The following is a 14,996-nucleotide window of genomic DNA, read 5'->3' on the forward strand; positions in this document are numbered from 1 at the left end:
TGGTGCCTGAAATGGGCCCCTCTCAGCCCTCAAACGGGCCCTCTCTGGCCTCAAACAGGCCCTCTAGGACATGAAATGGGCCCCCTCTCATGCTTGAAATGGCCCCCTCAGGCCTGAAATAGGCCCCTCTCAGGTCTTAAATGGGCCCCTTTCAAGCCTGAAATGGGCCCCTTTCAGGCCTGAAATGGGCCCTCAGGCCTCAAACATGCCCGTCTAGGGTCTGAAATGGACCCCTTCAGGCCTCAAATGGGCCCTCACAGGCATCAAATGGGCCCTCTCAGGCCTGAAATGGGCCCCTCTCAGGCCTCAAACAGGCCCTCTAGGGCCTGAAATGGGCCCTCTCAAGCTTCAAATGGGCCCCTTCAGGCCTGAAATGGGCCCTGACAGGCCTGAAATGGGCCCTCTCAGGCCTGAAATGGCCCTCTCGTGCCATGGAACGGGCCCTCCTAGGCCTTGGATTAGTTCAATCGGGTCTTGGATGTACCCTCTTAAATCATAAAATATGACTATAAATCCTAAGGGGGGGGGGGGGGGGCTATCAGGCCTGAAAACTGTTTTCAGTCCTATGACGGGCCTTGACATTATGATAAAGAAATTGTCAGGCTGCATAACGTTACAGTTAGAATCGACAGTGGGCCCCTAGGATAAGAGACGGGGGTGAGATCTCACCCCTTTCACCCCCCCTGGCTGCGCCACTGCCCGACGCCCCGAAGCGGGCAGCGATGCTTGCTTTCTTGAATCGCCATATCCCAAGAGCGTCCAGCTATTTCTTCTTTCTGGAACCTCCAATTTATCCAATAGCGGTTCCATTTCCAGCACCATATGCTATTGTAAAAATGCCAAAATTATTGAATGACGACCCATGTAAAACGGCACCTATGGATTATTATGTCTCGCCCCTGGTACGCCGCAGAAAAAGAAACACCGGCAATGATGGTAATTGATAGGTAACGATTCTTGTAAGTCAGGAAATGTTGCGCCATCCGTCGAATGCCAATCTGTATGGAATGGAGCTTTCCGTTTACTTTCGCAGCGTTTCTTTCAGCCGTCAGGATACGTGCCTCTGAAGTCTGAACGGACACGTCGCTAGGAGTCGATGTGGGTGCTCTCTCGAGCCGAGCTTTCTATGGTTTCGGGTCTGTCCAGCTCTGGAAAGTCTCTAGGTCGGCCGAGTTTTGTGAAGCTTCGGTTTGGCTGTGTTTTGTACGGCCTCGGTATCCGTCCCTTTTTGGTGGCCCCGGCGAGTCAGTTGTGTGACTTCATGAGGTCGAGTCGGTTCCGTTGTGTGGTGACTTGCCCGTGCCGCTTGTCTGTTACGAGACCTGTTCAGTGGTGCCACATGCGCAACCACACTACCATAAAAAGCTGCAGGTAGTTGTAAACTGACTCTTTAGGTGTACCCTCTCGGCTCCTTTCATTTTGTGTCTCTTGGATCCCACTGAGCAGGCATTATAACTTATAAGCGAGCGATACGGTACGGACACGTACATACCTTATTCTAATTCTAAAGCCATCCACCCAGGGGCGTAGGCAGGGGGGGGGGCCACTGGGCCATGGCCCCCCCCTTGGGCGCCGAAGGCGCCCTTTGCGATTGGAGGGCGCCGAAGGCACCCTCCAATCGCAAATGCAATTGTGATATAATCGAATCGAAAAACAATCGCGACTGGAGGGCGCCCTCCAATCGCGAATGTGTTTACAGGGAAAATACGGATGGAGGGCGCCCTCGGAGGACGCCCATTCCAAATACGCCCTCCAAATACGGTTGGAGGGCTCCCTCGGGCGCCCTCCAACCACATTTGTAGGCTGTAGCTCTCTAAGCGTAACGGTGGTCGCCTATGTAAGCCGCTGTCCTGTAAATAAGCGCCCTCTCACCCGAAGGCGCCCTCCTGTATGTAGGTCGCCACCCTGCTACACATTGCCGCCCTTCTGCTGATCGGCGTCCTCATAATTATTGGCGCTCTCCTACCTATTGCGCCCTCATGTGAAATTTTGAAGGCCGCCTTTCTCCCTTTTGGCACCCTCTTGTTCAGTGCCGCCCTCCTACCTATTGGTTCCCTAGTCCTTCCTGTTGAATGTTAATCGGGGCCCTTCTCCTATTGGCGCCCTCGTGTAGATCGCCGCCCTCCTAACCACTGGCACCCTCCTGTTGATCACCGCCCTCCTATCCACTGGCACCTTCCTGTTGACCAGCGCCCTCCGCACAGACGCCCTCCTGTTCGTGTCATCCTCTTGAGCAAAGGCGCCCTCCTCAACATTGCCACCCCCATTTTAATCGTCACCCTTCCGCTCATTGGCGACTTCCAGTTGATGACCGCCCTCCCACCTATTGGCGACCTCTTGTTGATCGCCACCCTCCTATTGGTGCTCTCCTGTTCCTCGCCACCCTCTTACCTGGTGGCGCCCTCCTGTTGATTGTTGATCGGCGCCCTCCTACCTATTGGTGCCCTCCTGTTGATCGCTGCCCTTCTATCCATTGGCGCCCTCCTGCTGCTCGCCAACTTCCTACCTATCGGTGCCCTACTGTCGAAACTCGGGATGTTGATCGGGGCTCTTCTACCTATTAGTGCCCTCCTGTGGATCGCAGCCCTTCTACCTATTGGCAACATCCGTTGATCGCTGCCCTCCTATCATTTATTTACTCCTTTGGCATGTTTTTCAACTTAGTCGTTCTATTGCACATAGTTGATGTCTTGCCTGTGAAAACTGCCACAAATGAACGTGCATTCAGCACAATGAATGAAGTATCTATACCTACCAAAACTATTTACGCTCTACGATGCATAAAACACGTCTTTGGTCTTAACGGATTGATCCTACTTTACGTGCATCATGGCATCTATATGGATTACGATTAAGTATTGTCAACAGGTTCGGGCGCAACAGCAGGCATCTGAAGTTTCGGTGATTGAAACTGGTTATGTGGGTACACTATGCATCTGTGAGCAGGCTATGAAGGCTGGTCTGAGGTAATTTGGATGATGTTTACGCATCTCGCGCTCCGGTATCAATCCGATACGGTGATCTGGTGCGTAGATATGCCACCGCCAATAAACTTTTATACATCGACACCCATGAGCCAAGCTTTCTGTACAGTTTGTGTGGCAGCGGCCCGACCAAACCTTAGGTATTTTTTACACCTTCAAATTTGGTAAAAGAGCGAGAGGAGCTTTGAACAGTGATCGTATAAAAGGCGTGCCTAAAAAGCGGAGGAAAAGGTTGTTTTTAAAAATTTCGCGCGCCTTCGGCGCAGCATTTCAAGAACACTTGACCTTTTGTGACCTGGAGTATAAAGAATACACACGATGCAAAATCAATGCAGCACGACCTATACGAGGTTACGCAAAAAAAAAAACTGGTGGCATGGTAAAAAACGCCTCCCAACCCCCCAACCCCCACTGAGCGATTTTTTATCTCGCGACCGTATGGCGCCCTCCTTGGGTGAGGTGGCGCCCTCCAAACCCTTGGCCCCCCCCCCTTCGCGATTTTCTAAATACGCCGCTGCATCCACCAAATTCCACGAGTTTTCACATTGACGTTGAAAACATATATTGCCGCAATATGCAACACTTAGTGGACATAACACAAACAAAGTGAATAAATAAGGAGGCGATAATGGACAAATGAACTCGGGCGGTCACTCGGCAGGCACACCTGCTCAGTCCAGTGACCTACTGGTAGCGGGGCCGGTAGCCGACGATGACACGCTCGTACTGAGGCTCACCACGGACCTCCTCCTCCTCCTCCTCCTCTTCCTCATCCTCCTCATCCTCTTCCTCAGACACCTCCGGGGTGGGGTACTCGGTGGGCACCGGTGTGGGCAGGTGGTCGCCCTGCGCCTGGAAGCCCTGCTCGCCGGCCGAGTACACCACCGTGTAGGTGACGCCGTCGGGGGCAGTGTAGCTGAACTGGCCCGACACGCTGTAGCTGTCGTCATCCTCCGGCTCGCCAGACTCCGACACAGAGATACCGTTCTCGCTCTCGAAACTGCCGGACAGAGGCGAGCGGTGGGTTATCGAGGTAGCGCATAAACACATGCTGCATTGCATTGCGCTATACTGGTTAGACTTTTTGAGCTTTTTATTATCGGCTGCAGTATAAACATCATGCGCATGTGGGCATTCTCTCCAGTCGATTAAGCAGCCCGGTGTACTCACGAGTGCTGGTAGGACTGGTCGTCGTTGTGGTCGATGTTCTGTCGGAGGATCTCGACAATGTCCCTCTCGTAGGGGAGCTCCGACGGGGCGGCGGCGGCCACGGCGGCCAGCACGGCGGCGAACACGAGCTGAAACGGTACAGAAGGATGGTCAGTGGATGCGAGATAGCCGCACATGCCATTGTGTAGGCCAATTTTAAAGTTGTGGTGTCTTGACGGTTAAAAAGGAAAACTTGTGTGTGATAGCATGTAAAACTCACCAGCTTCATGTCTGTTGTTCTTGTGGTAGTCGGCGGTGGACTGTACCCCCACCTGTCCCGTGGGCCGTTTTATATAGGTGTGGCTCGGTCGGCGTGCACTCGTCTCAGTGTCCTTACCGACGCCGCCGGCTGCCGAGTTGGGCCATCCCGGGTCGGCAGTCCCGGCAAGGTCGACACTGTCTCGGTCTTGGCCCGCGTCGCCAGGGACGCGGTGTGCCTATGGGAGGGGCTGTAAGTTCTTGCCCTAAAGATCTGGCGAGTGACGACCCAGATCATCATCATCATCGTCGTCCCTTACCTTGGGGCCTGGGCTCATGTAGGCATATGTCACACTTCACGATTACGATTTTAGGTATAGATAAATGCGCTATAAAACTCGAGTTCATGAAAAGAGCATTGCTGGATAATTTATAAATTGCGTGTCTGTGACTGGAATGTTTGCACTCCCACCAGCTGGACAGTGGGTACCGTATATCAAAATGGTAACCTGTTCATCCATGCCTTTGCAAAGGTGGAGCGGATGTCCGCGTTACTCCGTTACGGGTACATTTGGGCTCATGGGTCAATGGGTGACGATTGGTGTGGCCACTTAAACGAAGCCGCGGTGGAGTTAATAGCGAGAAGACAAATAATTGTCATACAGTTAGGGGGTCAGTAGGGAAGGTCACTGGAGTACGAGTAGACGACTGTGAGTGTCGGCCTGGGCTCCGAGACGGTCGGGAAGCGGTCGGTGGGGTGGGTTAACCCTATTAGTGGCAGGGGGGGGGGGGTTGTTTTTATCCACCCCTCAGGTTTTTCGGGAATATCTCCGAAACCGCTGAAGCTACGATGCTGAAATTTTCTGACTTTTCCTAAAACTAAATTGGGCACATTCCCTGAAAATTTCAAGTTCATAACTTTACCAGGGGCGGCTCCAGAGCACTGGGAATTGGGGGGTCCTATTCGTGAAGCGAGTCATTTGGGCGAAGACCACGATTCTGCACCAGTTTTACGAACAGTGAATGAAAGGTATCATGTGATAACATATACAGTTATTGTGCATCCTCTTGACACGTTTTGGCTATAATAGGCGGATCCAGGCGTCCAAAAAGGGGGGTTATGTTTTACCTCCCAACATAGGTGCCCTGACACCGCCTATGCATGACCAATACAATTGTAGTCGTTCTCTCATAAGAAAATTGTAACATAACAAGACCATTACCACCCTTTTTAGAAACAGTACCAACAAAAACCTTATTTACTATACTTTTTGTGTACCCCCAATCTCAATGATCTGTATCCGCCTATGATTTTTGAAAATGCATATTTTTAGGATCCATGTGAATTCCTGGTTCATTCTCTATCGATCGGCAAAAGTTGCGTTAAGATCGGTTCAGAAACCTGGCCGTGATAAACAGTCTAAAATGTATCTGCAATTTGCCCGTTTTTACCCCCCCTCTACCCCCCCCTATTGACATTTTTTAATTTTTATTTTTTAGAAATGTAGATCACGTTGAGCGAAATCGAATGCCGTTTGAATTTTGAAAATCGGCCCGTTAGATCTCGAGATATCAAGGGGGGGTCGTAAACAGCCCCCCCCCTGCCACTAATAGGGGGTAGCCAGGAGCCTGCCACTAATAGGGTTAAAACATGTCGGTGGGACTGTCGCCGATGGGACCGACTGTCGGTGTAATCAGTACAGTAGGAGACGGTCCGTGGGGTCTATGTAAGCGTATATGTTACTGTTGCATCCTATTTTATTGACACGGTGTTCATCTATAGTACGTCCTAAGCCCGACGCCCGTGAAAAAGTTCAACCAGAGAGCCCTAGAATATAGTATCACATGCCTTGTGCACCAAGGTCCGCGGTGACGGTCGAATACCGGGCACATGCACTGTATGCGGTTAGCCAGTCGCCGGGGTGACCTTGTTCTCGTGTCCCTTTTCGGGCCGGTCGGCAGTGAAATACCGAGCCGCGATCAGCTGACTGGCCGTCTGTCCGTGTACAGATCGGCCGTCCGCAGTGCGGCTGCACCGTATACCCGGGCCTGCACCGCTCCGGTCTCCCCTATAAAGCGGCCCAGGGTATACTGAGTGAAATAGCGGCCAGTCGGTGACGGCTGACCGCTGAGATCGCTGGTCGGACGGACAGGATCGAGACAGGGTCGATCTCAGCAGGATAGCCACGGTATCCAATAAACGGCCGGGAGTACAAACATCAATGCCTGTTGCGTCGATATTTAGGATGATGAAGAATGCGACCACTTATATTGCCTGCATAATATTGGCCCAAAATGGACAAAATGTTTCGTTTTTCGAGGATAAAAATAACACAAAGAAAAGTTTGTTTTAGCCTGCTCCACTGGCGGTCGAAGGGGGGGGGGCACGGGGGCCATGGCCCCCCTTTGGTGCTGAAAGGTGGGGCCATACTATCTTTTGGCCCCACCTTTCAGATCGAACAAAAGTCCTAGAAAAGCTTTTCGTATGTTTCATTTTCTTTCTTGCGCCATCAAAGGACGTAAATTTCACTCATGAGTGGGCTCAGTTTCGCATTCTGTCAATTTGACGGTCAGCGCCGCTGGCACCGGTTCACGAGTATGGCCGGATCTTATATGGAATATCAGCGTGGGTTTACTTAAGGCTCTCGTAGGCCCAGCATTCAGCAATGGCTGGCATGAGACCCTCTTCGGCAGTGGCGGGTGGGCCCTGCTAAAGGAGATTGGCTCCAAGACACTTAAGTAAGACCTCATGGGTTGGTGCTGTGCACCTCAGAAGCCCGGTGGTGATGCCGTATGCCGGCTTGGTGGATTAGCGTGGGACCTTCGGGCCTGCATAGAGTTTGCCTGAGCTAGTATGTAATCTCAGAGGCATGTGTGTAATGTGTACACAGTGGCGGTCGCGACTCGCGGGGGGCCGGGGGGGGGGCATCAGGGCCATGCTCCCAAAGGTCAATAAAGGGGGCCATCATATCATTTGACCCCCCCCCCCCTCAAACAACCAATGGGCTCCCATATAGGTGTATGGGGCCCTGGCAATTATTCGATCGTCACGAGGCTAAAAAAACACGCCAAGCTATTAATATAGCTCCCACACCGGTCTTTGAGCGTCCTACACTGACCTCTGAGGGAACTTAAGTGGCGGTCAAGCGCCCACGTTGACCGCTAAGAGCCTACATCAACCTCTGAGGTCCCACATCTGGCCTATGAGGGCCCCTAACCGGCCTCAGGGGTCCCAACCGGCGTCTGAGGGTCTCACACCGGTCTCTGGTGGCCTTATTTCTGTCTCTGGTGTCCCAAGACGAACCTTTAGGTGCCAATAAGGGCCCCGCACTGGCTGCTGAAGACCCGATGCGGGCCTCTAAGGGTCTGCATTGGCCTCTGAGGAGGGCCTATCTTGGCCTTTGAGGGCCCTCTGCTGGCCTCTGGGGTCCAACGACGGCTCATGCCGGTCTTTTAGGGCCCCACGCTGACCTCTGAGGGCCCATGTTGGCCTGTAATGCGTAAGGACCCTTATTAGCCTCTGAGAGCCCAACTCGGTCTCTGATGGTCTCAAACTACTGGCCTTTGTAGTTTGCAGGCCCTGTACTGGTCTCTGAGGGCCCTAAACTGGCCTCTACATGAAAACATACATGGGTGGGTTTCTGAAGATCAGAGGGCTCACGCAGTCTCCGGCACAGCCTTACGTTGGTCCTGATCGAGATTGCTTTACGTCCTGATGGTCCCGCGCTGATTCCCTCATATTCCGACGTCGGGACCCCATGAGCCGGTGTGGGTCCTGGGGCTGGCAGAGACTGATGAAGTCCTTAGGGCTCAGGGCCAGTCTTTTTAGCAGTAGGACTAGGCAGGTTGAGTGAGCCCCAACAGAGCCGTTGCGAAGCCCCGCAGGAGTCGCGCGCGGCCCTCAGATGCCGATTCTGAAAGCTCGGAACCTGTGGGGGTCTCCAGAGGTCGGTGTACCTACTCTCTCCCGCCGCCACACAACTAGGTACCTATATGGGTAAATGTCATAGTCTAAAAATGCTCTCTGGGTTTCACATGCTTGTTCAAAGCAAGAGGTATCTGTACTTTTTAGCAAGAGGTATCTGTACTTTTTAGCAAGAGGTATCTGTACTTTTCCGAATTGTTTTATAGTGGTAAGGTCATGAATCCGCGTGCCTGACCTTCCAGTATACCTATGCTACCACCGATCCGTCGTCATGGTGCAGCGGCCCGACCGGTGGGCACACCGTGAGACGGTAAATGGAACTGGTGATTTTGCCTTAAATTGAGCTAAAAGATTTCACGCAAGAATGAGATGGATGAAGCAAAGTAATGCCAACTGTGCGGCGCCTCGTGGACGTAAAAAATTAGCCGATCACCACCCCCTCCCGGTGACGGATAAATGTTATGTCCCGCGAGTGTGACTTTGGCCCCCCCCCCCCTTTTGCTAGCGGCTGCGACCGCCAGTGACCTGCTCAGCAGTGCGTAGGAAAACGAAATCCGGGGAGTTTCATGGAAATTGGAGAAACTGTTTTTGGAGGTGTACCCCCCCCCCCCCCTCCCGCGGCGTCCACGAACGCTTTCCCGGATCCGTACCGAAAAATGAAGACCGTGTTCTGTGGGGGACTGGAAAACGGTGTAATTTCACTCGACAGGCCAGCCGACAGAGGGCGGTGGTCGACACACGGTAGGGGACGCCAGAAGCGGACCCGGCCCACTACTTCTGTTCCGGCGTTGGGCCTTGGGGTGGCACATCTATCTGAGGGTACTCGGGGGCAGATTGATGTTCCACCACTCCCTACCCATCGGGCTGCCATGGCTCAGCACTGGCTGCTGCCAGTGGCAGTGGCTGACCTATACCGGAAAATTATAGAGGGAGGGATTTACAGAGAATTAATCTTCTGTTACGGGTCGAGCCTCGAGGAGCTTGAAGAGGCTGCAGTGCTCGGAGATTGCCGAGATGACTGGGGGGGGGGGGGGGGCTCTACAGAGCCCCCTCCCGTTTTTCAGCAATATCTTCTAAACCTTTGGACGGATCAACACGAAACTTGCGGTACCTTCAAAGTCATCAATTTGACACCTTGTGTTAAAATTTCAATATTCTAGCTACCATAGTTTGACCGGAAATGACGTCAGAGTGACGTCATGTCGGCCGATTTTCATGCAAAATACTGAATTACGGCAAACGCTCTCAAGAGCTCAGTTTTAAAGCTAGATCCATTTTCTTTGCATGAGTGGACTACAAATACACGTAGCTATCAAACTGCTATCTCGAATTTTCGATATTTTGAAAATTTTGAAAAATATGTATTTACAATTACAAAAAATATATTTTTTATTTTTTTTTGTTTTTGACTTTTCGCAAAAACCGGAATATTTGTGATAGAACATACACTGATAAACTACGTTTGCAAGTTTTAGCCCAATACCTTCAAAAATAGCCAAGTTATTCGCATTATTGTCAAAATTTTACAATTTTATGTTTTTTTTTCAAATCCATTTTTCAGTATGTTTTTGACGTCGCACAGCAATAAATATATGTAAATGGCACCATCGTGTTTCTGAGCTCAAACTGCATCTGATAGGCACCTTTTTTGTTGAAAAATTTCATTTTCAAAATTTGACCTTTTCTGACATGAAAGTGACCTGACCTCCGGTAAATTCAGCTGAAAATGACCTCAAATGACACAGACGACACTATTTTCGAAATCTACGAGTAAAATGGACCATAAAACATGCGTCACGTGACCGATACATGGTATACAATTTTCGTGACCTAGGATGACCTGGCCTTGACCTTAAAAATTCGAAGTAAAAGTTCGGTACCCTCAGGGTATCTAAGGCATCCGTCAAGGAGTGCGTAAACCAAAAATGAGCCTGATCGGACCGGCCGTCCGGTGGTCAGAGCCTAAATTGTGAACTAGCAAAAATGTCAATAAGTTTTACTTTGACCTGACCTGTGACGTTATCGGTGACCTCGAGGTCAATGAAAATAGGTTTCGCTCGACAGTTTTTCCAGAGCTATCAGACGCCGTTTGAATTTTGACGATCGGCCCAGTAGTTTCGGAGATAGGAGGGGGGGCTCTGGAGAGCCCCCCTCCCAGTCACTCGCGTTATGGAAAATACCCCAGTCATGCGCGGGTTAAGAAACTTGCAAAGTCCAGGTCCTATTGGCAGAAATTGAAGGCTTCGGATTTTTCATAAGGGTCACCTAAGGTCAGGTCGATCACGTTACTTTACCATTGTTATTTTATGAGGAAATGCGGAAAAAAAAACATTTTTATCCTAGGGGATGCAATTTTATCCGACTTTCAAGCACTCAGAATCGTAGTTTGCACGGTTCCAAGTCCAGTTTTCTGTTTCAGACCTTACGCCATATATAGGTGTAGGGAAGAAAAAAAAACGGCTTGCCTATACGACGTAACTTATTTCAGGTCATCAAAGGCTTTGCTTAATAGGTATGGTATCTCCCAGTGGTGGGCACTTCGATTCCTATCGATAACGATTATCGAATTCGTTATCGACGATAACGTTTTTTTCAAGTTTATCGTTATTGATTATCGAAGTAGCGTTATCGAAGTCCCCGTTTCGGTCAATCGATAACGATAGCTTCATCAAATAGACGCGAGCGTATTAAAGGGGATAGTTAACCTTCAACATGGGGTTTTGAACTGAGATAGCAGTGTTGTAGATTGAGCACTGAAAAATGCTATTTGGAATGTCTTTTGGCCCAACAAGCTCTGTCGCTAAAGATATTCAAGTTTTTGTTTGTACGTTTGTTTGTTTGTACGAGAAAAATAACATTTTCACTGTTCTAATCTAAGCTCTCCTTTTTGTGCAAGCAGCTGGGTAATAATGGTGTTGTATGAGTGAATGGATTAACTATTAATTAGAAGCTTATTCCTGTCAAGAAATCCTTTCGATTTCTTTCTTTTTTGAAGTTATCGGTATCGTTATCGTGTTATCGAAGTGACCGATTTGGTTATCGATTTAACGTTATCGAAGTCGCTGACCTCGAAAGAGGTTATCGAATTATCGTCATCGAAGTCCTGGACTCCTGGTTAAGTTACAGTGCCCACCACTGCACTGGTATTTCCCATAAATTCAAGTTAGCAAGCCGGCCAAAGCTACCGAATCAAAGCATACACACCATGACTTGCATAAATGCATAGGCCAACATCCTGGCCTGACCGACTTCGACCTGGCCTTGTCCCGCGATGGGTGTGTGATAAACATCCGAACTTACCTTTTCCAAACTAGGGTTTGATCATTTAGGTGCCGCTCGGACATTAAAACGTTATTATTTCGACATGGCTGCCTCATAACAATTATGCTGAAAAAGCACATTGTGACCCGACCTTTCGGTCCTTAACGTGACCTTAGAGGTTCTTGGTCGACCTAAGACCTGAAGATTTGGTAGTATTCAGAATGTCATTGCGCCATTCATTCGTGACCTTCCGTAGTTTTTGTGGGTCTCTGACTTAATTGATTGAAACGGCTGAGGGTCGTCCCTCATGTATGTAGAAAAGCGATTGACCTGCCGAGGGTCAATTAAATTCGCCAACTGTTAAACCGTCCAAATGTTTAATATAAGGCTAAGCCACGCGCCGACCATTGCGCGCTGGCCTCCCGGCGCGGCCGAGTGTCTGTGTGACCGGTGACGTCACAGTTCCGGTCTGTCCGGCCCGCAGATGACCGGGCGGCGCGGAGCCGGTCGGGCGCGGAGACAACAGCTCGCGCACCTCGGCCCGGCCGGCGGCGGCTGACCGGCGCGGCTAGCGGTGCGCGCCGCCCCGGAGGATGTTCACCTGCCGCCGCCCGCCGCCGCCCGCCGCCCGCCGCAAAAACCACCGCTGGATCTGGGGGCGGCGCTGGCCGGCGCCGCCGCCGGGTCAGGTCAGAAATCAGCCAGCTGAGCGCGCCGGCCGCCGGACAGCGGACAGAGACACGGTAGTGGCCGAGCCCGGCGGTGCTGAGAGGCCGCCAGAGGACAGCGCGAGGAGCCCACTGCTGGACACGGGTGGACAGGATTTCAACGACAGACCACAAAAACAGGTGAGTTCCGAGTGCTATTATACGAGTGCTCGAAGTTAGGTCCCAGTTGACTTTTGCTGCGGCCCAGGATCGTTATCCGCCTCATCAAGTCATTGTTGCTTCTCTGAGAATGCCTCTAGAAGAAGGGATGAAAGGGTTCTTCATTCTTTCGACCGGTAAAGAAGGAATTATTCACCGGTCGTATTTAAATATCCGATTAGTACGTCATGGTTGTTTGCGGTTATATTCGTTTCCCTTAGCCGTCTACCGCAGATATGGATAAAACTATGGTTTCAGATTTATTTCAAAGTGTGATGCTAAAATATAGCGACAATAAGGTACAACTAAACTCCAAAGTAAGTGCGCTGTCACGAGCCAGACACAGGGCCTGTCAGTCTTTGTTACCTTGTTACCTTTGTTACCTTGTTTTATCGTGGAATCGGCTTTTCTAAGCCTGTGATAATTGGCATAACGACTTTTATTAGAGCCGGGCATGTTTCGCCCCGCGACCGCCACCGCCACTAATAACCGCTCTTTTATCTCGCTGTTGTGCATCACATTGCGCAAATGCCGAATGCGATTCCCGTAAAAACAAATGCATCGGTTTTTGCAGTCGCCGTGTGATTATAGGTCTGTCCGTTCTGCTGACCATGCCCCCATGCGGCGCGGTGGCTGCACTCCTACTCCTCACTACAGTTATACATGGGCGAAACAGCTTCGCCTAATCTCATGCTTACGGGCTTACCAGGGGCAGTGAAACATTACACATGAGTAGGCAGGCAGCAAGCTTGACAATGACCGTCGCATCTGGACAGAGGGTCCACGTATCACTGAATAAAGAACCGGCTTGCCTCCGCGACTCGAGAGTCAACGACCTTCAGGTCGTGATTGTGGTCCTAACGAGTGACCCACATCGGCTGCCGCCAGTCACGGAGGCAGCCCGGGGCTCCCTGGCGGCACGCTGACGTCATTTCACGGAATGTGGACCTGCCCACCTCCCTGCGGACCGCAGCGCTGCGCCGCGGGACCGCACCGCTACCATGTGCTCCCTGAAACGGGGATTATCATACGGAGGTGATTCACTGATTTACACTGCTCCCCGGAGCTTACTAAGAAGATAAAACGGATCATGCACCACTATACGGGGACCTTATTTGAATGGAGATGAGTTGAGTGATGCGTAAGGTCATGGAGGACTTTCGTGGAGAAAACAAGTTGCATGGGTAGCAAGATCACTAAAAAAAATATTGTGAGGAACATTATACCTAACTCGTTGGCCTCCAAATGTGCCTTTCAGTACACTAGTTGTGCTACTCAGCGTATAGGTAGTTTCTACTGTGCTAACAAAACAGCTCAGTAACGGTATCAACTTTATTGACTCAACTTTCAACCCTCACACGAATGGACATCCGTGTGCCCGCCGAACTACCTGAGTGAATTGACCGGAGCCGGAGCCACGTGCGACGTGTGTGGTCACCGGGACCGGACAGTTAGCCGAGCCCCGCCCCCGCCCCGTCCCGTCCCGTCCACGTGAGGACCGTAAGGCGCACACCCGGTCCGGCGCGGCCGGTGGGGCTGGGAGTCTCACCCGAATAGAGAGGACGGTAGGACGTCCCAGTTCTCACAGATATACATCAAAATGTCATTTATCAAGGAGGATCTTTTTTTGTGTGGCGATTCTGGTTCGCGCTTCCGGAGCTTTTTTGTGTGCTTCTCAAGTGGTTGCTCAGCTAAAACTAATTGAATGGTGACACTTCTGACGTTTTCAAACTTTTTACGGGGCTTTTAAATGTTCTGGAATGCCTATACAAATGGAAGGCACACAGACTCAGTTCATGCTGCCATGAAGCTTCCGAACGGCCAACCATTGTCAGCGGCTTGGCACAGCGAACAATTTGTGGCGCCCAGGACGGTACAGTCTCTCGTACCTGTTCGATTTATTATTGGGCGCTGATGCTATAGCGGGCTGCCGTCTGACAATGGTCACTACTCACTGCTGCGGGACCGGCCAACTCGTGTCGTGCCTGACCCCCACCACTGCTGGAGGGTCCGGCCAACTCGTGTCGTGCCCCCACCACTGGTGGGTCCGGCTGTCCCATGTCTGAGACTCTCCTCTGCTGAATATATAACCGACAGTGTCCCTGGCATTCTGAGGTGGCCCCTGGATGCTGCAGGCGTCTGCCACTCCCTCAGAGAACACGCTCAGCGGTTATTATCCCCATGATCTGACAATGCAGCTGCGCCCAAACGGCTGACCTCTGACCCGGTCCTGGCCTCTGATTGGTCAGATGACGGAGTCAAGATTCGTGCACGAGCTCAATGAGTTATCCTACCTCGCCCAGGGCATCAGCCGTCACCAGAAGTTCTTCTGGACAGCTTGGGATATGTGAGACTGAAGTTACCATCCTATTCCAGCGACCAGCGACCTTGGAGTCGCTAGCCATCAGACCGTCAGAATGTTGGGACTGAAATCCCCAGGGCCAAGACCACTGAGACAAAGTCACGGACTAAACACATGTTGCTCGCGTTCAGTGCTGCGGATCTGCCCACTGCTGTGCCTCCCCGTCTCCTTTGGGTGGCGAGTGGCGGCCA

General features: G+C 51.3%; 2 protein-coding genes across 2 annotated transcripts in view; one reads left to right on the top strand and one right to left on the bottom strand.

The window, feature by feature from the left end:
• Nucleotides 1-3,529: 3,529 nt before the first annotated feature.
• LOC122374220 (cuticle protein CP14.6-like) lies at nucleotides 3,530-4,708 on the bottom strand. The gene is made up of 3 exons (XM_043352828.1): nucleotides 4,414-4,708; nucleotides 4,155-4,282; nucleotides 3,530-3,984 (listed from the first exon to the last, which is right to left on the bottom strand). The coding sequence occupies exons 1-3, from the start codon at nucleotides 4,420-4,422 to the stop codon at nucleotides 3,669-3,671; spliced, it is 453 nt and encodes a 150-aa protein (XP_043208763.1). The 5' UTR covers nucleotides 4,423-4,708; the 3' UTR covers nucleotides 3,530-3,668.
• Nucleotides 4,709-12,060: 7,352 nt separating this feature from the next.
• Nucleotides 12,061-14,996, top strand: part of LOC122374217 — a 32,616-nt gene continuing 29,680 nt past the window's right edge. Inside the window, exon 1 of the mRNA XM_043352827.1 lies at nucleotides 12,061-12,425. The gene's annotated coding sequence lies outside the window, so the exon portion shown is untranslated. The remainder of the gene's footprint in view (nucleotides 12,426-14,996) is intronic.

This window comes from Amphibalanus amphitrite, unplaced genomic scaffold (assembly GCF_019059575.1).
Source record: "Amphibalanus amphitrite isolate SeventyFive unplaced genomic scaffold, NRLGWU_Aamphi_draft 001621F_arrow, whole genome shotgun sequence".
Classification (NCBI taxonomy): domain Eukaryota; kingdom Metazoa; phylum Arthropoda; class Thecostraca; order Balanomorpha; family Balanidae; genus Amphibalanus; species Amphibalanus amphitrite.